At 33.0% G+C, this 21,545-nt stretch overlaps 1 protein-coding gene across 1 annotated transcript in view; it reads left to right on the forward strand.

Annotated features, from left to right (window-relative positions):
• LOC129514645 (low-density lipoprotein receptor-related protein 1B) overlaps nucleotides 1–21,545 on the forward strand; it is a 1,831,349-nt gene that overhangs the window by 1,540,592 nt on the left and 269,212 nt on the right. Inside the window, exons 44-47 of the mRNA XM_055333402.1 lie at nucleotides 13,220–13,412; nucleotides 14,014–14,139; nucleotides 17,958–18,086; nucleotides 20,313–20,432. Coding sequence (XP_055189377.1) covers nucleotides 13,220–13,412; nucleotides 14,014–14,139; nucleotides 17,958–18,086; nucleotides 20,313–20,432 — 568 coding nt within the window. The remainder of the gene's footprint in view (nucleotides 1–13,219; nucleotides 13,413–14,013; nucleotides 14,140–17,957; nucleotides 18,087–20,312; nucleotides 20,433–21,545) is intronic.

Consider the following 21,545-nt stretch of genomic DNA (forward strand, 5'->3'; position numbering starts at 1 on the left):
TCAAACTACTTTTATTGTATCTTAAATAAACTTCCTTAATTCATCATATTATTCAGTTAAAATGTTTACAATTGTTTTTTTTAAATCGAGTCTGAATCATAATTTATATAAAATAAATTCACTGAATTTAAGTATACAATTTAGTGACTTTCAAAAAATGTGTAAGATCGTATAATTACTACCACAATCATAGTACATTTCTATCACTCCACAGCATTTCCTCATATACTTTCATTGGCTAGGACATATGATTGGTGCATGTTTAATGAAAAAAAAAACCTGTTAAAGTTTTCCAAAGTGACTACACCATTTAACTGACCTACCAATGATATATGAGAGTTTCAGTTACTCCACATTCTCACCCACTCTTAGTATCTCATTGTGGCTTTAATTTGCATTTTCTTATGCTAATAATGTTGAGTATCTTTTCATGTGGGTACTGTCCACTTGTTTATTTTCTTTATGAAATAGCTGTTAGCCTCTGTTTTTGGTCTTTATTTACCTATTTTTTTTAATTGCCTTTTTATGACTGAGTCCTAAGGTGTTTTTTTTTTTTTTTTTTTTTTTTTTTACTTTGATTCTAAGTACTTTGCCTGAAAAATATGATATATTTTTTTTCTCCTACTCTGTGGCTTGCCTTTTATTCATTTTTTTTTGTTTCAGTAATATATCTGAAGGGGAAAAAAGTTTAATTTTGATGAATTTGAATATATCAGTTATTTCTTTTATGGCTTATGCTATTTGTATTTATCTAGGAAATTTTTGCCTACCTGAAGATAAAAAAAGATTTTATTCTATTTTCTTTCAGAAGTTTTATAATTCCAGGGGGAAACAATTCAGACTTTCACCAATAAGTAATATGTTAGTTTTATTGTTTTCATTGATATCCTTTAGCAATATAATGAAATTCCCTTCTATTTCTAATTTGCTGATGTTATAAAGAATGGGTTTTCATTTTCATCAAATGCTTTTTCTTCATCTATGACATATGTTTTTTCTGCTTTATTTCATTTATATATACTGAATTATAATTAGTTCCTTTTTGATTATTAAAATAATCATGGATTCCTGAGATAAACTATATTTTATCATCATGTGTTTTTGTTTCCATACATGAGATATGAATTATTAATTTATTGTTTAAAATATTTGCATTGATAGTCATAACAAATATTGATATGTAATTTATTTCCTTGTAATGTCTTTGTTAGATTTAGGTGTTAGGGTTATTCTACATAGATAGATAGATATAAATATAGATATAGATACAGATATAGATATAGATATGTATAAGTAGTACCATGCTAACATAGGTATGTTAGGGTTATTATATATAGATATATATATATATAGGTATATTATACATAGGTATGTATGACTACTTCATGTGTTTTTGTGTATTTTTGTAAAAATCAAAATGTATTATTTTGATATATAGTCTTCAAATTTATTTTTTAAGAGCAGATACTGTATTTTGCTCTTTTTTTCTTTTTCTTACCTCTATGCTGTCATAATTAAGGGCATTGTTCCTGGAGCTTAGAATCAAATCATGTCTCCATGACTTCTTCCTCCTCTTCCTCCTTCTTTTTCTTTTTAAACAGATTGACTAAAATATCATTTCATACCATATAATTCACCCTTTTAAATTGAACATGCAATAAAATGCTTTTAGTATATTCATATAGTTGTGCAATCATTATCACAATCAATTTTAGAGCATTTCATCACACTACGGAGAAACCTTGCATCCTCAGCCATTGATCCTTGGCTTTCCCTCCTCCTATCCTTTGGCAACCATGAATCCATCTACTACTGTCTCTACGGATTTGTCTATTTTGGATATTTCATATAAATAGAACATATGGTCCTGTGTTACTAGCTTTTTTCACATAACAAATGTTTTTGAAGTTCATTAATTTTATTACATATATAATAGAGTATGAGAAAGGAGTTGAGTGTGACAGTAGAGGGAGTCAGGTTGTTGTAGGGAAATCAAGATAAGTCTCCCTAATTGAAAAAGTGATTTTGAGCTAAAGGGGTGAACCAGTTGGCCAGGTAGCTATTTTGGGCACCAGTCTCTCAGGCAAAGGGAGCAGCCTGTGTGAAACTTTATATGTGCTTTGTATATTTGAGACACAATCAGATCACTGTGACCAGAATAGAGAGAGCTTGAATATAGAGAACTGTAGGTGATAATTCCAGAGAGGTAACAGGGATCAGGTCATATAAGACATTATAGACTATTTCAAGGATTTTGAAGGGTCTTGAAAAAGACTAGATGTATAGATACACTCACATCTGGTTGTAAGAATGTTGTTACTTTTTAATTACATTTTGTGTGTTCATGTTAATTTTTTTGTTTTGAGTTTTTGTTTCATTTAATTGACTTCTATTCAATAAGATGAATTTTAAATTAAGACACATTTCTACGTTATGTTTCTTAATTTTAAAGATTATAGGCAATCACACTTAACTGTTGAAGACTTTTTGCAATTCTAAAATTAAGCGGCATTTTACAAGAATGTAAATTATCACTCAAGAAACTGATGACAGTGTTTACTTCCAAGGAAAAGGATGTGAGGTTGGAAGTTGGAGGTGGAAAGGAGTATGTGCAGGATTATTGCAATTGTTAAAAATAAGTTCAACTCATTTTGTATGTAAATTATGCTTTGGTAAAGTCAGTTTAAAAGAAAACTATATGTAAAGAAGATGTGGATATGAAAGTATATACAGATCCTATAGTAGTTTTGAGTTTTTATTTTTTCACACTTATGTCTTTTAATTTAATTAATAAAGAGGAATTTTAAGATGATGTTAGTATGTATTTATGAAAATTCAAATAGATTTTTATTAACTCACCTTGCTACCAACATATAATTTTATAAATATTTTCACATTTACTAAAGTGACTTTGGAGTAGCCAGTGGCCACATATACAAAATTTAACAAATATAATGTATCAGTAATATAGTAATATCATATATTATAATTTTATATATCAATAATAATATAATATTAATACATACAAATGCTTAAGTAAACATTTTGGATATAACTTTCAATCACAAATATTTCATTACTTTCTCGAAGTGACTTTTAACAAACCAAATAAGGTTTTTTGTTGTTGTTTAGTTTTGTTTTGATTAGCAATCATGAAACTGTTTAGAGCAATATGATCCAGAGAGATATAAGAGATATAACATCTCTCCTTACATAAACAACAAAATGTTTTGATTGCCAAAACTGAAAATCAGTTGTAGTTTTCTTTTCTTTTCTTTTTTTTTTTTTTTTAGATTTTATTTATTTTTATGAGAGACACAGAGGCAGAGGGAGAAGCAGAGGGGTTCCCATAGGGAGCCTGATGTGGGACTCGATCCCAGGACCCTGGGATCACAACCTGAGCCAAAGGCAGACACTCAACCACTGGGCCACCCAGGTGCTCCTCAGTTGTGGTTCTAACACTTTAGGAAAGCCAGCTTCAATGTAATATGACTGTTTAATTAAAATCACTGTTTTTTAATTTTCTCTCAAAATAAATAAATTGGCGTAACCATTGTGGCTCTTAGTAGAAATTTCCAGTTGACATGCAACCAAGAAATGAAGTGAAACTCAAGGATTTTACCAAAACAGATATTAATTTTATCTCTAAGCATAGGTTTGACGATGTGATAATCACAGAAGTTGAAAAAGCATTGTTTACAAATTGAAATCTATTGTAAAAGTTTATTTTTAAGTTGATTCTTTATCATTTGTAACACTTTGGAAAATAAGAATGGGACTCAAAGAATTTGAAAATACTTATTTTACAAGCCTATCTCATTGCTACCATGTCATCTGAAAATAATTACAGCAAACATTTATGAAAAGCTAACTATGTAACCATGCTAAATGTTTTGTATTATTTAACAGGTTTTAAAATTTTATGATATATATCCTGTTTTTGTTAAATAAGAAGAGAAAGAGGCCTGGAGAAGTGAAATAACAAGTCTCAGTTTGCATGATAAGAAAAGGTTCGGTAACAGACCCAAATATTCTGACTTCAGAGACCAGGGTGATAATCTTAGGCTATTCTTTCTTTTCAAATGTAGCATTAAATTAGTTTCTACCCTGCCCATGTACAGTTTTATTCAGACATATGCACACTGGAAAGCACATCTTCATTAATACAAATAAGCATCCTTTTCTGCAGGACACCTCTTCTTTCTTTCTTTCTTTCTTTCTTTCTTTCTTTCTTTCTTTCTTTCTTTCTTTCTTTCTTCTTTCTTTCTTTCTTTCTTTCTTTCTTTCTTTCTTTCTTTCTTTCCTTTCTTCTTTTTTTATCTTTCTTTTTTTCTTACAATATAGCATCTAAGATAATATTTGATTTTTGTTAGATATTCAGTAAATCCCAATTTGAAAAATTAAGACTGGCATTTTAGTATAACTTTGACATATGAGGTTTTGATATAATATATACTTCTTTGACTACCTCTTCACTTTTTCTAGTAAAATATTAAAATGCCAGGAGAGTTGTATTTAGACAATGATCTAGAGAGTAACAGCATTGAAATATTTATCAAAGGCATGAATATGATCCTGAGAAGATTATGCCTACAGTTCTTCGGTAGAACACATATTTAGTAATATTGTTTTACAAAGAAAAGATTATATCTTTGGGTACACAACCAAATAAAGTACAAAGCTGAGTTCAAAGTTCATAAAAATATACTTTAAAAAAATAGGAAGTGAAAGAAAGAAACCCAAACGCAAGAAGCAAGGTTTTCTAATCACTGTTTTATGAACTGATTTGATAATCATCGCATGTTAAATATGTTCTATTCTAAGCACTTGAGTCACAAAAACGAAAAGAATTGTTGCTTTCAAATATTTTAGCCTTGCCAGGGATATGGATAAAATATAAGCCCTTATGAAATTCTCTGTTGAGTGTTACAATAAATGTGTATAGAAACTGTCTGGATATGCAGAGGAAGGAGTCATTTGGCTGTGGGCAGCAAGGAAAGAGTTCTCAAGGAAGTCACTCCTGAATGGGTCTCATGGTGGACATTTTTGGAAGGAATTCAGAGCAGAAATAACTTATGGAAAAATATATTCAGGTTTTCTTTTAAGTTTACTTTTTATCAATACAGTCATCATATGAATCTCAAACTGTCTAATATATATACCTTAGAATTTGGACAATTACTTTAATACTGCAATCGTATATGAAGGCACATAAAACATTAGAAACCTGCTCAAATTCCAGTTAGGACTGGCTATAACACTTCAGGGATATCACAGTTTATTCTTCTTTTTAGTCATCTCAGTGACCTTAAGGAATATCCCATCCTTTCTCTTTTCCTTAAAATAAGAGCAAGACTGAGTCATTGCCTTTTATTTTTTATTATATATTAGAGGACTGAGTTCCAAGAAGCCAAATGGCTGATTTGGGGGGAAATAATGAGCCTCAGAATAGGGTTCCCTTCTACTACTTCTCTCAGGCATATCCTTGAGATCTTTTCCTTGCTTTCTTCCACCTGTTCTCGGCCCCCAGCAGACTTTCTTGGAGTCACCTGACTTGTCCTCTGGCATCTGGTTGAGTATAGTCAACAGAGAGATCAGAAAGAGAGAGTATAAAATCAAAATAATTCATTCTCTAATCTTTCTCTAGGATGGGTTTACCTCTAACTGAGGCTGGTAACACAATAGGTGGTCTTTTAGAGGATTGCTGTGAATGTTGTTCTTTTCAAATTTGGTTGGACACTAAGGACGTTTTGATACTTCATATTCTTCAAACACACTCATGCAACTTAAATGCAGCCAGCTATTCTGAAATTAGATATTTCTCAGTTTTGAGTTGCTGATTTACCACATCACCATTCTTTCCAAAGCTAAAGCAACAGCAGATGTTTCTTTGCAACCTATAACACTTTGTCATGCCTGACCATATAGCAGGGGCCAAGTTGTTATTTCTCTTAATGATCGCTTATCATCTTGTCAGTGAGGCAGTCAACTGGGGTGTTTGGGAAGCTTTCTATTTGCTTGGCTTTTAAATCCTTTAGTTTAACATTTAGCATCTGGGTGTTGGAAATAAGTTGTCTGGTTTATAAAACTGTATTTTTGTATTCTCTCATTGGTTCTAGTGCTACCAATAAGGCACCAGGGAAATTTCAAGACAGAAAATCATATGATTAGTGATTAAATTCCTGATACATAATTTCAAGTCTATGTGGTATCACAAATTTAATTGTCTATCTAGAGGACACATGTGAGATTAAGTGACTGTATCAAGAAATGCATTTTCTAAATGACCATGAATTCTTATGTTGAAACATGAGCCTATTTATAGGTTCAAGGTGAAAATGCCTCAAAATTATGTCGTAATGGTACATTACCATATAACATGGTAAAGTGCAGTTTTTGATGACAGAGCTTTTGCACTGTAAATGAAGATGCTGATTAGGCTTGAAAGGTGCAGTATTGGTGAACTTATGATAAAAATGTTTTAACTTGGAGATGAGAAAGTATAATGTAGTGGGTTTCACATCTCTGTTCCACATGGAACTCTAACTGGTGGAATGAGATGTCTGGAGTCAGCTCATTCTTAGTAGACCCTTTGTACCCTATTAAAGCAACATGCATAATTATAGACTGGCTTTAATGTTACTTTTTTCCTCTTTCTCTGTGTCAGCAGAAGTAGAGAAGTAAACTACTAGACTCAATAAGTATTAAAATTCATAAAATTGCTGTATGCCAAATAGACTTTCGGTACCATAGAAAAAATTTGTCATGAGACTAGCTATTTGTCCTTCATTAAAAAGACAACTAATTTTATTTACATCTAATTATTAGAATTTTGCTTTCATTCTTAGTGACTCATCAATGTGTATATTTTGTTCATGCAAAATATGATACTGGATAGTAAAGGGAATTGAGGTGTTACTATAGTTTCTAACTTGAAGGAGCATGGATAAAATAATAAAGACAGTACATACATATATGCCAATATATGAAGAAGAATTTCTCCACTTTCTTTAACTAAAGCAAATTTTATATGTAGAATTGAAATCAGATCTCAATTGATTTGGGTCTGAAATAGGCTCAAATCACTCAAATCTGTGACTGTGGATTGATTGTTAAGCTTCAGTCCTCACCATTGAAATTTGGAATGAAATGATCTCTATCTTTCTGTTAATGTGAAGATTAAAATTAGGTTTGATACATGTATTATGTACCTACCCCATAAATTGTAAGCATTTGTGAAGTGTTAGTTTGTAATGTTTACCAGGAAAAAAAAAAAAGGTAAAAAGATGAATGAATGAATGAATGAATGAATGAATAGATGAAATGAAAAGCCTCATGAGTTTTGATAAAAAGTGAATTAGGAAGTGCTTCATTTGCAAATACTGCTCTAATATTTGTATTCTCACCCTTCTTAAAATATCAAGTGTTACCCTTTTTTTCTGGACAAATGCAGCTGATCTTAATTGGTCTCTCTGCAGCTTTTTTGTTTTTATCAAATCTGCTCTCTACAGTAGAAGCAGAATAATCTTTAAAACTACAAACCAATGAAACATGAGTTTTTAAAATTATTATTATTATTAATTATTGCTATAATTTTTGGAACAACAGTCAGATTGACAGACAGCCTTGGTCCATAAGAAGGAAGGCTCTATACATTTGCCCTTCTGCCCTTTCTCCTCAGGCTCTTCATGGGATCTTTTTAGATGTCTGAGCGACCCTCATGCTCCCTTTACCTTCATTCATTTCCCCCACATTTTCTGTTCCTCCTTACTCTTGACTCTCACACTGTGTATTCCCTCTGCCCAAAGCCCTTCCTTCTGTCTTTCTCTTTTCCTCTCCTATTGACTGTTTATCATTCTCTTTCTCAGGAAAATCTTCCCAGGTAGCTATCATTTTTACTCTCATAGCGAACAATCTTTCCTTCATCATTTTGATTTTTTAAAAAAAAATATTCATTGAAATTTACAGTAGATACAAATCTTAAACTTTGGCTCTTCTAAAAGGAAGGAGTGAAACTGTTGGCTTAATCAGCTCAGGCTGCTATAACAAAATACCATAGATTGGGTGGCTAAAGCAACAGACATTTATTTTTTACAGTTCTAGAGGCTGAAAATCAAGATCAGGGTGCCAGCATGGTCAGGATCAGGTGACAGCCCTCCTCCTGGCTTGCAGTGCTTGCTTTCTTGTGGGAGGGGGGAAATGGAGAATAGAGACATATATAAAAATATATATTCTTTTTTATATATATTCTTAATTCAAAATGATTAATAATTATATCTCTGTGGTAAGATTATTTTCTTTAATTTTTTTTTTTAATTTTATGATAGTCACAGAAAGAGAGAGAGGCAGAGACACAGGCAGAGGGAGAAGCAGGCTCCATGCGCAGGGAGCCCGATGTGGGATTCGATCCCGGGTCTCCAGGATCGCGCCCTGGGCCAAAGGCAGGCGCCAAACCGCTGTGCCACCCAGGGATCCCTTCTTTAATTTTTCATGTCACATTCTCTCTTTTGGTGATCTCTTCATTCAACTAACAAGCATATACTCATATTTAAAGTATTGCTTTAGGAATGCCTGGGTGGCTCAGTGGTTTAGCCCCTGCCTTCGGCCCAGGGTGTGATCCTGGGGACCCGGGATCGAATTCCACATCGGGCTCCCTACATGGAGTCTGCTTCTCCCTCTGCCCGTGTCTCTGCCTCCCTCTCTCTGTATCTCTATGAATAAATAAATAAAATATTAAAAAAATAAACTATTGCTTTATTCATCCACTGATTTCATAAAGAGTTGAGAACTATATGGGTAGGCCACCTATGGTTTAGGTTTAGAAGCAAAAACTAAATAAAATGACTAGATGATAAATCCACTAATTTCCCTTTTAATCCCTCTCTTTCCATCCTACCCCTGCCCCACTCTGTCCATGGGAAACACTGTTTTTTGTCACCATAGATTAGTTTGCTTTTTTTTTTTTTTTTTTAGTTTATATAAGTGGTATCTTATACTATATATTTCTTTTTTGTCTGGCTTCTTTCACTTGGCATAATTATTCGGAATCCATCCATATCATTACATGCATCAAATAGTTCATCTTTTTTTTTTCTCTCTCAATTGTATTACATTGTATGTGTTAAGGAAAAAAATATATCCATGACACTTGTTAAAAAACCAATGCAGGCTATTTTCAGAACCAACACAAGAGATATAAGGGAGTATTGCAATGGAATTTTGTAGTAGAGGAAAGAAATGTGCTCAACACCAAACACAAGGAAAAGTAGAAATTTATAGTCAAGGAGCAGAGTGGGTTGTTAATAAATGGACACCTACTCGGAGGAAATATCAGAAGTAAGGGAAGATTCTGGGTACACTGACTAACAAGATTCTTTTTTTTTTTTTTGATTTATTTATTTATTCATGAAAGATACAGACTGAGAGAGAGGTAGAGACATAGGCAGAGGAAGAAGCAGGCTCCTTGTAGGGAGCCGGATGTGGGACTCGATCCCAGATCCTGGGATACCTCCCTGAGCCAAAGACAGGCACCCTACCGCTGAGCCACCCAGGTGTCCCAAGGTTCTTGGTGATAGCAAGCCAAAGTGATCAGACTTCACCGTGGGAGTACAAGGGATGGGGAATTTAGTTAGATATTGACAGTGATCAGATATCAAGAGGGGGATTCTGGCTAAATTGACTTAGCAAGATTTTTGCTAATGTTGAGTTTCTGAGGACATACCCAAGCATAAAATAATATGGATATATGCGATTTGTTTATGCATATATCTGCACATGGGCATTGAGTGGCTTCCAATTTATGCTTATTGTAGGTGGAGTTGCTATGAACATTTGTGTACAAGTCTTTATATAGATATATGCTTTAATTTTATTGGGTAAATAAACACTAGGAAATAGAAGGGTGGATCATATGCTACTTATATGTTTAACTTTTTAAGAAAATCCCAAATTGTTTTCCATATTGGTAGTACCATTTTCCATTCCTACAAATTCTTCCATAACCTCACCAACACTTGGTTTGCTGGCCATTTCAACTTTATTCTAAGAATGGTGCCGTAATTTTATTTCCTAATGTCTAATGATGCCAATAATCTTTTTTATATGCTTATTTGTCACGTATATACATGAAGAAAGTCTATTCTTTCTTGAATAAAGTGTCGTTTCAAAAATGCTTCCCATTCTTTATTGGATTATATATTCATTATACTTTTTAGTTTTGGTAGGTTTTTTTTCTTAATATATATCCTTTGCTAGACCTACGTTTTGCAAATTTTTTTAGTTTGTGACTTACCTTTTCATCGTCTTACCATTGTCCTTTGAAGTGTAGTTTTCTAATTTGATTTATTTCATTTTATAGATCTTTTTGATCAATCATGGTTTTGATGTCATACCTAAGAAATATTTGCTGACCCAAAGATCATTAAAATTTTCTTCCATATTTTTCTTTAGTTTTAAAGTTTTAAATTTTTCATTTAGGTCTGTGATAAATTTCCAGTTGATTTCTTAATAGGATGATAGTTTAATTTTTGTGTATGCATATTTATTTATTCAAGTATCATGTTCTGAAAAAACTATCCTTTTTAAAAAAAATCGTCAAAAATTAGTTATCTATACATGTATGGGTCTGTTTGTGAACTCTCTCATCTGTTTCACTGATGTATTTCTCTTTTTCTAATCCTACATATATCCTCTTGGTAACTGTCAATTTATTATGTCTTGAAATGAGGTAATGTTAATCAACCAACTTATTTTTTTGCCATTTTTTTTGTATACAAAATATTTTGCATTTCCATACGAAATTTAAAATCAGCTTGTCAATTTCTAGGAAATGTCTGCTGGGTTTTTATTGGGATTAGGTATAATTTACCAGTTTGAGGAGAGATGACATCTCAATAGCTTGAATCTTACAAACAATGAATAGAGTATATATCTTTATTTATTCAGGTTTTTATTAGTTTCTCTAAACAAAATTCTATAGTTTTTAGGTTCTTGTACATATTTTTATATGTTACTAAGTATTTATTATTTGTTGATACTACTGTATAAGTTGTCTTATTTTAATTTTCAATTACTTATTGTTAATATACAGAAATTTTTATAGCAACCTTGTGTCCTATAGTTTTACTAGATATATTAGTTAACCTAAGCAGGTTTTTTTTTTTTTTGTTTTGTAATTCTATTGAATTTTTTATGTAGAGGATTAGATTATGTTATCTGAAAATAAATACAGTTTGATTTCTTCCTCTTCTCCTCTCCCAACTGGAAAAAAAATAAAATTGTTTTCTTGCCTTATTATTCTGCCTAGACACTGTAGGACAAATTTGAGTAGAAGAGAGAGTGATCATTCTTCTTGTTCCTAGTTTAATATCTATTCTGAGTCTTTATCAGGAATGGATGTTAGATCTTATAAATAATTTCTTTGCATTTATTAAGATCTTCATATGTGTTGTCACTTTTGTTTTGTTAATATGGTAAATTAAACTGTTAGTTTTTTTAATGTTAAATTAATCTTTATTTCTGGGATAACCCCCCCCTTCATCATTATGTATTATCTATTTTATGGTTCTCAAATAGCCATTTATTTTAAATTTTATTGATTTTTCTCTATTGTTTTTTTCATTTTTCTATTTCTTTGATTTCTCTACTTTTATTTTCCTTTCTATACTTTAGGTTTAACTTTTTTATTGTTTTCTTCTAGTTTTTTTAAGATGGACACTGAGGTCATTAATTTGAGACATTTCTTTTTCTTTTGTATCTTGTCTTGTAGTGGCTTAGTAGCAAATTTTTCATATTTCCACTAAAATACCTGAGCTGTGTTCTAGGAAATGGTTAAGCTATTTGGAAACAATTTGATCCGTTGAGTTCTTCCTTTAAGTTTTGTTAGACAGGAGTAAAGCAGAGTTAGTCTGGGGTTAATTTATATTTCTCATTGCTGAGGCAAGACTCTTCTAGGTACTCTATTCAGACTCCCTATTAATTGGAAAGTTTTCAAGTCTGGTTGGTATTAACAGGCATGATTCATGGACCTGTGTGAATTTCGGAACTCTTCTCTCTGATCCTTTTGTATGGCCCTTTCATCAACCCCAATTTGCTTCAGATGCCTGTGCTTGTGCTTAGTACTTGGCTGACTCCTCTAGGAGAACCCTTTGCAGATACCTAGAGTTCTCTTTATGTTACATTCTCTTCTCTGACACTCTACCCTATGAGATCTAACCTACTGGCCTCCTTTAATTCTCAGCCCTACCCCTCTCAGGGAGATGTTTAGGTTCTGTTGGGTTCTTTTGTACTTTGATGCTACCTGAATCTCTCAGGCATTTAGCCATGGCCATCATGAGACTCACTCAGTTTATTTCCTAAGTTAATTAGGAATCATTGTCCTTTCTTACCTTATGTCCAATGTGCTGAAAAGACTTGTTTTATATATTTTATTCATTTTTTAGTTGTTTTATTCAGAAGATAAATCTAGCCCTTTAATATGGTCTAAGTGGAAGTTTGGTCATTACTTTTAAACTTTTATTGCCAATTCATGTATATCTGGTTTAGTTATTCATGGTGAAAGATTCCTGAGGGAAAAACCTGAGTTTTATAGTTCTTTATATTCCTTTTATAGTTCTGATAGCTTGATGAGTGTTCACTGGATGACTGATGAGTCTTATTAAAGGACAGTGCTTATTAGTAATCATAATCTCATATTTTTGACCTGGTGATTTTGTTTTATAATACTGAAAAAATGCTGTTGTTTATATGAATTAAATGATCAGTGAATTGTGATATACTGAAAATATTAAATGAACACGTTATAAAAACTAAGAATGATTAAAACATTTAAAATAAACTATAGGGATCCCTGGGTGGCGCAGCGGTTTGGCGCCTGCCTTTGGCCCAGGGCGCGATCCTGGAGACCCGGGATCGAATCCCACATCGGGCTCCCGGTGCATGGAGCCTGCTTCTCCCTCTACCTGTGTCTCGGCCTCTCTCTCTCTGTGTGTGACTATCATAAAATAAAAATAAAAAACAAATTTAAAATAAATAAATAAAATAAAATAAACTATAAAGAATTTTATGATACATTTAGTAAAATGCATCTTTTACATGATGATTTTCATTGATTAAATGCAACTAATCTTAATCTTTTAAAAAATTTTTGAAGCAAAAATAGATGTGGAGATAGAAATGTCTATATATTCATTTAAAAAACATATATTTAAATTTATTTCAGGTGATTGTCAAATCTGGTCCAGGAACTTTCCTCAGTTTGGCTGTTTATGACAATTATATCTTCTGGTCAGACTGGGGAAGAAGAGCTATTCTGCGTTCCAACAAGTACACAGGAGGAGATACAAAAATTCTTCGTTCTGATATTCCACATCAACCAATGGGAATTATAGCTGTTGCCAATGACACCAATAGCTGTAAGTTACACTAGAAACTTAATGTATTTCTTAATTATATAATCTTTGCAAAAATTATGTTTTCCAGTAATACTTAGTTGGATTTTTTTAATGTTCCTGGAGATAGTGTTCGGGATTTGCCTATTCAATATATTAAAATTCTCTGAAAGGCTCAAGGTAATTTCTGTAGTTCTTCATTTATCACCAGAAGACAATTCCTTTTTACTTACTTGTTTCTGGAAATTTATTCTCTCTCACTCTCAATCTTCGAACATTCAAATCAAGTAGTTTCCATGAAAATAATACTTCTTGCTAAATAAGCTTTACCTTGGGCTGAAAAGTTATTTAATCACTGAAATACCTACAAAAATTGCAGCTTAAGGCATCAGTATGTTTTTTAGTTCATATGATGCCATGGCATCCTTGACAAATGTTCTAGAAGATGTAGTGGCTTATGTTGCATGCTTTTCTAATGTTTTTACCTCTTATGATGTTTGGATTTTCCAAAGTCCTGAATATTCCTTGTTTATATCTTTGAGAGGGGCAGCCTAACAGTTTACTGTTAATCTAGCAAAGAATAGAAATTCAATATAAAATGTTACCAATAGTCTCTTCATTGCAGGTGAACTTTCTCCATGTTCATTATTAAATGGAGGTTGCCATGATCTGTGCCTTTTAACTCCTAATGGGAGAGTGAATTGTTCCTGCAGGGGGGATCGAATACTGCTAGATGACAACAGATGTGTGAGTAAGTAAAGACAGTTGAAATGTGATATGACATAACTACTCAAAAGGCATACATGGATATTGAAATTATCTTGATATTCATGAAATTGTACTCTCTTCCAATCCTAGAGGCCCGGTTGGCATATCTTTCTATTCTAAAAAGAACTCAATTCACCACTCTACTTAGTTGTTACACCATATGATAGATAATGATAACCAGAATAGTCACAAATGGTGTATCCCCTATTGTGGGCTGGAAGGTGTTTGATGAGTTAGAGAAATACCTGCAAAGTATCTGAAAACTTGTGGTTACAACTTTGAGAATTAAGTCAATAGCAAAATTAATTAAATCTGAAATAAACCAATATATAGGCAGTAGATCAGTAGCCTTGTAGTAAAACCACTCAGTCTGTCACAGTATGTAAATGAGAGAGAATGGTTCATGCAGCTTATTTGTAATCATTTCCAAACGGTTAATTAAGAATGTAACATTGCAGCCTTGCATGATGTTTATACCTCCCAAAAGGCATTACAATCTTTAATTAGTACCATTACAGTATACACTTATTAGCAGCTAAGTTTTCAAACTGTTTCCAAAATAAATAAGGGTTCAAGTGTTCCAATATTGCCATGAGAAATTAGCCAGTAACATAAAGGATGTTAATTTATCTTTAACATTAAGACTATTTGTGTATAAGAAAGATAAGAGACATCTTGTTGGAAATTAGTGAACTCGCTCTCAGGATGTGGCAATTGTTTTATTTTTTTTTTCTCTTTTCATCCATATCCTCATCTTATATCTTCATCTTAGAAAATCATCAGAAGTAGATATGTCTACATTATAAAAATAAATATCAAATAGTATAAGTATATTTCATCTTTATCTTTAGTCTTTTTTTGGTCTTTATTTACCAGAGGGATCTTCTCTTTTATCTGTTGTGTACTTTAATACAAGCACTTTAACATCCTGTTCTTTACCTTGAAAACTATTGCACCTAATACAAGAATATAGACATATGTTTTCACTTTGCAATTTGGTACTACAACCCAAAGAGCACCTCTTAGTGAAAGAAAGGGCACCTCTGACTTTTATTTAAGACTGTGCCAAAGCAAACGGGAATGATGCAATTGGTCAGTGAACTTTAAATGAAGACAGCCAATTTTAATAATTCGAGCCTCAAATTCCCATAATTCTTAGTAACCTAACACTTCCTTGAATTGCTCGGGTAATTGCTTAAACTCTTTCAGTTTGCTTTTGTGGTTTCAGCTGTAATGGTCTGGATCTGATGCCATCTGTAAGCCTGGAGTGTTAGTCATGCATTAGAATCACTCATGTTTCTTTCACAGGTCACTACAGGCCAGTAGAAAAGCAATGCCTCTAGTCAAAACAGCAAGGCTTATTTGTATACAGTGGATGCCTGTCCTTGCTCCAAAATAGATTAGATACATCTGTCCCTACTAAGCCACCTGCTTCTCTCTATTGATGAGAGGGAATAATTCAGAAAGAAAACTGTCTTTTAAACAAGCACAGTTGTATTCACATGCAACTACAGAGTGATATTTGATTCTTCAGAGCTGACAGACCTTTATAGAAGCATCCTGGATCCATGGTGCATTCATATTGAAATCCTGTGGCCCAGCAGAGAGAGATTGGAAAGTATCTTCTTGTCAAATCCATCTTTGGAAACGAAGATGTCTCTGGCATGTCTATATCCACATCTGAGTTAGTTCACCCAGAGCAGTTCGTGAATGTTAATGGCAGGGTTGAAGGGGGGAAAGGCACCACCCTCAGGACAAGGGAGGGAAAACCATGTGTTGTCATAACTTGACAAAAAGATTAGGCAATTCCACTTTACACAAGATTCCTAACCTTATCAACATCCACAACAGAAGTAAGAATAACAAATATAATTGAAGTAATTACCTTGTGAGAGAATTAGAGGACAGTTGAACCACATTTTTGTTTCTGTGAAGAAGCATAACACTCAATGCTAGTTCAAATGAACATACCTAAGCAAGAGTTTTGCATATATAAGGCTTGATTTTATGTAATAAAAACATTTTTGTTGTGAATATTTTTTCCCTCAGAGTCATAATGATTATAAAAGCAAAATTTGCATCTTCAATCATAACAGTTAATTCTCATTAGAAGTGAGAAGTTAAACAAGATATGTTGAAAGTAGATAGAATAAGTTGGGAACATCAGTAGCCTCCCAGTAAATGAATTTTGTTCAGTTCCTGCTTGAATGTGATCATGTGCAGCAATGTCAGTACCCTTCTTAATGCTTGTTCCTTTAAAGCTAATGATATTTTTAGATTTTTAAATTCTGTGTTACTTTGTCTAAATTGACTTTCTACCTGACCAGTTGAATTTCGACTGAACCAAGAAAAAAATACCATTGAAAAATTTTAATTAGAAGTCGTCAGTAGTTAGACCAATAGATAATCTGTAAAAATGAGATGCATTCTAGGACTAACAAAGAAATAAAACACTGGAAACTTCAAATAGTATTAGTAGCCGTGTAATTGAATATTTCTAAAATACAACTTTCAAAAGAAATTGATAGTAAATTATAAAATTAAGCTATGTTTTCTGCATTAATAGAGATAAATGAATTCCAATTACCTCCAATATAATTAGTATGACTGGATTTCACTGTACAATTATTCAACAAGCAATGGAGTGAGTACAAGCAAACAACACATAATGCAACCACAAAATCGAATTCTAAATGTTTACTGGAAATCTATTATTTAAGAATAAAAATAGGTCCGTTTTGCCCCAGATGATCTTTCTAAAATAAGGGTCACATACTGGCATTCCAGGGATGAAACCTAGCTGTAGAAAGATGGGTGTTTGTTTGTTTGTGAGTACTTTGTTGCCATTGGTCTGTGCTCACAGACTGGGCAAGTCACATAAAAATTCAGACTTTTCATTTTTTATAAAAAATCTGGAGAGTTAGAAGGGGGACATTATGGCAGTGGTCATTTGGAGCCTATAAACTTCTCGGGCATATGCTTTTCAGCTTGTCAGTTGCCTCGTTCAACCACAGTTTCCTGTGCACCTCAAGGAGTAGATGCTGGCCCAGTGTGCAGCTCTGCCCCCTGGTACCTCTCACTGTGGGTAGAACAAAAGGCCAATGAGGATACTTTTAGCAATTTCAGGACTTCTGAATGGGGAAAGCTGCTAAAGAGATTTCTTCCAAAGGTAGCTGAGGAGGGAGATCAGTTGGAGGTAGATTTAAATAAGATGAATCAAGTCAGGCATTAAAAAATGAGAACTCTACACTTGAAACTAATAGAACATTGAGCATCAACTATACTCAAACAAAAATAAAGAAATCAAAATGCTAACTCTGTGTACTGAAAAATATCAGTGTATTAAAGAATATATTATAGTTTCCAAAAAGAAAAAAAAACACACAAAAAAAACCTTCTCTCAATATGTACAGAGCTCATTTAACTGACTCTTTTTGACAATTTATTTTTAAGGTAGTTGCTAAGCAAAATGCATAAATATAGTCACCCAAATTTAAGCCCATCCTTCTTTCCATGCATATACAGTCACAAAATAATTAGCAAGACATACAACTAAGTATAAAAGAAAAATGAAGTGAGGCAACCCCCCAAAATTTTAGAAAGGGAATGTGAAAACAGCAAACAAAAAGGTGTTCCTTTAATTTTTTTTTGTAAAGAAATGCCAGAAACCCTTGCCCTTTATTTGATTTTATATTTTGATAAATTTTAGTTTAGCTTTGTAATGAAGATTAAGGGAAACAGTTGTCATGGTATGAGAAATGTTTGCTATTGAGTCAAAACACTGTCTTTTTTCCCCTTCAGCTAAAAATTCCTCTTGCAACATGTATTCAGAGTTTGAGTGTGGAAATGGAGAGTGTATTGACTATCAGCTCACCTGTGATGGCACACCTCACTGTAAGGATAAGTCAGACGAGAAACTGCTCTACTGTGGTAAGTGTCTGATATGTGATGCATGTTCACTTCTGAGAAAAGTTTGCAATTATTTTCATAATTTTTGGTTTGATGGTCTCCATTTCATTTATACATATGATTTCCTTAATGTGTCTCATTAACTTATGGCTATAAGGCAATTAATTGAGTTTGGATTTGTGTTCTTGTTCAAATGGGACTCTTATGTCCTATTTGATACCCACAATAGTCAGTGAAGAATTTCCTCATAGCCTTCCACCTACAAAGTACAAGTTTAGATGCCACAGGGGCCTTTCTTTTAAGCTGTCTACTTATTCATCATGTAGTGACAGGTTTTAGGCTTACATTCTTAAAGATGGAAGGCAGAAATATTAGTTATTGGTACATACTGTAAGTTTACTCTGCAGCAAAGGTCGACCAGCAGTTAATGATAGCATGTTGTTGTATTGATATCAAAGTGTTGTCCCTATTCTTGTCTTGAGGATTGGCTCAGGGTTATTGTCCTTGGGTACAAAGGATGATTGCATTGCCATCCTCCCCATCACGGATGGAATTCCTCCAGCTGTGTCTCTGTAGGTGGCACCAAGTGATGGTCAACCTTTCACTCTTTCTTGGGAGTAGAGATTAGCTTTTTGAACCCAGTAGGCAATTGATATTTGCCTTCATTACAACAATATTTCACCTGGAAACTTCTGTGTGGGTAATCATTGATAGTTACTGTAGAACTGTTCCGGATTTTTTCTAAATTGGTATGATTTATTTTTGCACTATAATATTAGAGTATTGGCATTGTATGCTCTGTAAAATTCAAGAATCTGTATCTGGAATTGCTGTATCTGGTGTCTGCTTTTCTCCTTTGTTCTATTATCTGGATAATAATTATACTTAAATAATCAAAGAGTAGTTAAAATAAGAGGAAGGTAGAGTTTGGGAAATTTGCAGGCAGTTCTCTCATTCTTTTATGTTGCAGAATCACACACTCTCAGTTAAAATGATAGATGTAATTTGCCCATGATTGATCTGTAACTAAAATTTTAATGAATTTACCTCAAATGACATTCATTTCAATGAATGGTTGTACCCTATACTCTGTAAAAATCTTGAGGCATATAAAAATAGAATAATAATCAGCTTGCAAATTTGCATTTATTATGAATTGTCTTGAGAATATATTTCACATTATTTTTACCTCCTGAGAATAAGGTAATATTCATGTGAGCAGGGGTTGGCAACCTTTATCTGCCTTTATCTGCAAAGGGTTAGCTAGTTAAGGGTTTTAGGTTTTGTGGACCAAAAGTGCTATCTGTGAAATATCCTCTATTTAAAAAATAATTTTTAGAACTATTTTAAAATATACAATCCATTCTTAGCATCAGAACTATACAAAAACAGGCTGCTTTTGTTCCTGTGAGCTACAGTTTGACAACCCTAGGTGTCGATTCTAGACTTTAGAATCACACCTGAGGTTAAATCTTTGTTTCAAAACCTACTAGTGTATGACTAGTATGAGCAAGGGTACTTCTCTACATTTTGGCTTCTCCCTACAAAACAACCCTAGTTTGAATATTAGTTTAGAGCACTGAATAAACAAATGCATGTTTACATTTGCTCGGTATAGAGCCTGGCACAAAATTAGTGTTCAGTAAATGGCAGCTATTATTACTGTAAGTGGTACCTTTTGCCTGAAATCGGAAAATGTCAGGAGACTCTTTTTAAGGTAAACAGAATTTAGAAGGCAATTATTCTCCTTAGGAATTCTGGTAGACATTTTTAGATGATTTGTAAGAGAAATTTATGGGTATTTAGGTAATTCTCTGATTCACTTATTCAGAAATACATGTTTTGCTACTATTTTGTCTTCTTGTAAAAGCCTTATGAGATGCAAAGGAGATAGGAAATAGGTGTTGAGAGTGTCTTATGATTCTTGAGGTACAGACTTACTTCTTGAGAGTTGAATATATGCTTTTTTTCTGTGCTGACACAAATATCAGAAAGAATAATATGGGTATAGTATCTCCAAGTATGAATCACTGAAGTTAAAGCACTTAGTCTAAAAAGGTCTTTAATGAATTAATTACTTTAATGCATGAATATTCTAATCCAGAGTTTTGATACTGCACAGCACACTTTTTTTTAATAGATCTACAATCCATTCTGAAATAAGAACTCATCTGTTATTTTCTTTTTTTTTTTTTGTAAAAATATCTCTATAAGACCTCCAAATATGTTTCTACTTTTCTTTATAAGAAAACAGAAGCTGTCGAAGAGGTTTCAGGCCTTGCTACAATCGTCGTTGCATTCCTCACAGCAAGTTATGTGATGGTGAAAATGACTGTGGCGACAACTCTGATGAACTGGACTGTAAAGGTAAATGTATGTGGCATCAGCTGAGGAATATTCTTATGCTAAGTGAATCCTGAACTTTTCCATAGTGTGTTCCTGAGAGCACAGTGGTTTCTACCCTTTTGGTATGTGGCCCTTGCTGATACAGATGGACCACACTTTGGTAAATATTTCCAAAAGGGAGTTATTAGGGTTCATTGAAAATTATGACTATATTCTCTATTCTGGTTTCTATTCCTTTGCTCACCTCAAAACTCTTGTCATTTGTCATCTCTTCAGTTCTACTGCCTTATTTATTGTACATTTGTACCGGAATGTGTACTACTGAATGTACTACTCCAAAAAATGCTCTCCTTTACTTCTCAATTCTCTGTTTTTTCACATGACCTCATCATTTTCCTAGCAGTTGGACAATAAACCTTGGTGTTATCCTTGATTCTTCTTTCTACCATATTTTATCACCCATCTATCCATATATCAATAAATCATCCAATTCTTTGAAATATCTTCCCTTTTAATCTGCCTTAAGCCTGGATTAACATAGTAGTCCTTTAAATAGTCTCCCTGTCTCTACTCTTTAGTTAATTCCAGGGTTGTTAGTCATGCTATGATGTTTTATTGAACGTGTTTTCAGAGTGCTTACTGGCACCAATAAGCAAGCCAGAGGATCTAGGACAGAATCTCAGCCCCAACAAGATGCTGTCTTTGGGTAAAATATTATCCAATATATGCCTCAGTTTCCCAAGCTGTAGGAAAAGAGGCAATAATTTAATGAGTATATTAATATTAAATAAACTCAGAACAGAATTTGGCATATAGCAAATGCTATGTAAGCATTCACTTGTTTTTTTAATCACAGCCCTGATAAGGATTCACAAATGGAGTCTTGGTGTTTAGAGAATAACAAACAAGTTTTTTAGTCTGACATTTAAGGCCTCTTAAAATCTGGATCCAACAGATTTTTCTAAATCAATTTCCCTTTAAAAATCTTCATTCATTGAACACATTTCATTGGGTAAAATGCATTAAAGACAGACATAAAATTAATAAGTTATATTAATGAGTTCAAACTCCAAATAAAGACAGATAAAGATAAAGATATGAAGGTGTATATCAGATTTAATGATTGCACATATA

Source organism: Nyctereutes procyonoides, unplaced genomic scaffold (genome assembly GCF_905146905.1).
Source record: "Nyctereutes procyonoides isolate TBG_1078 unplaced genomic scaffold, NYPRO_anot_genome, whole genome shotgun sequence".
Classification (NCBI taxonomy): Eukaryota; Metazoa; Chordata; class Mammalia; order Carnivora; family Canidae; genus Nyctereutes; species Nyctereutes procyonoides.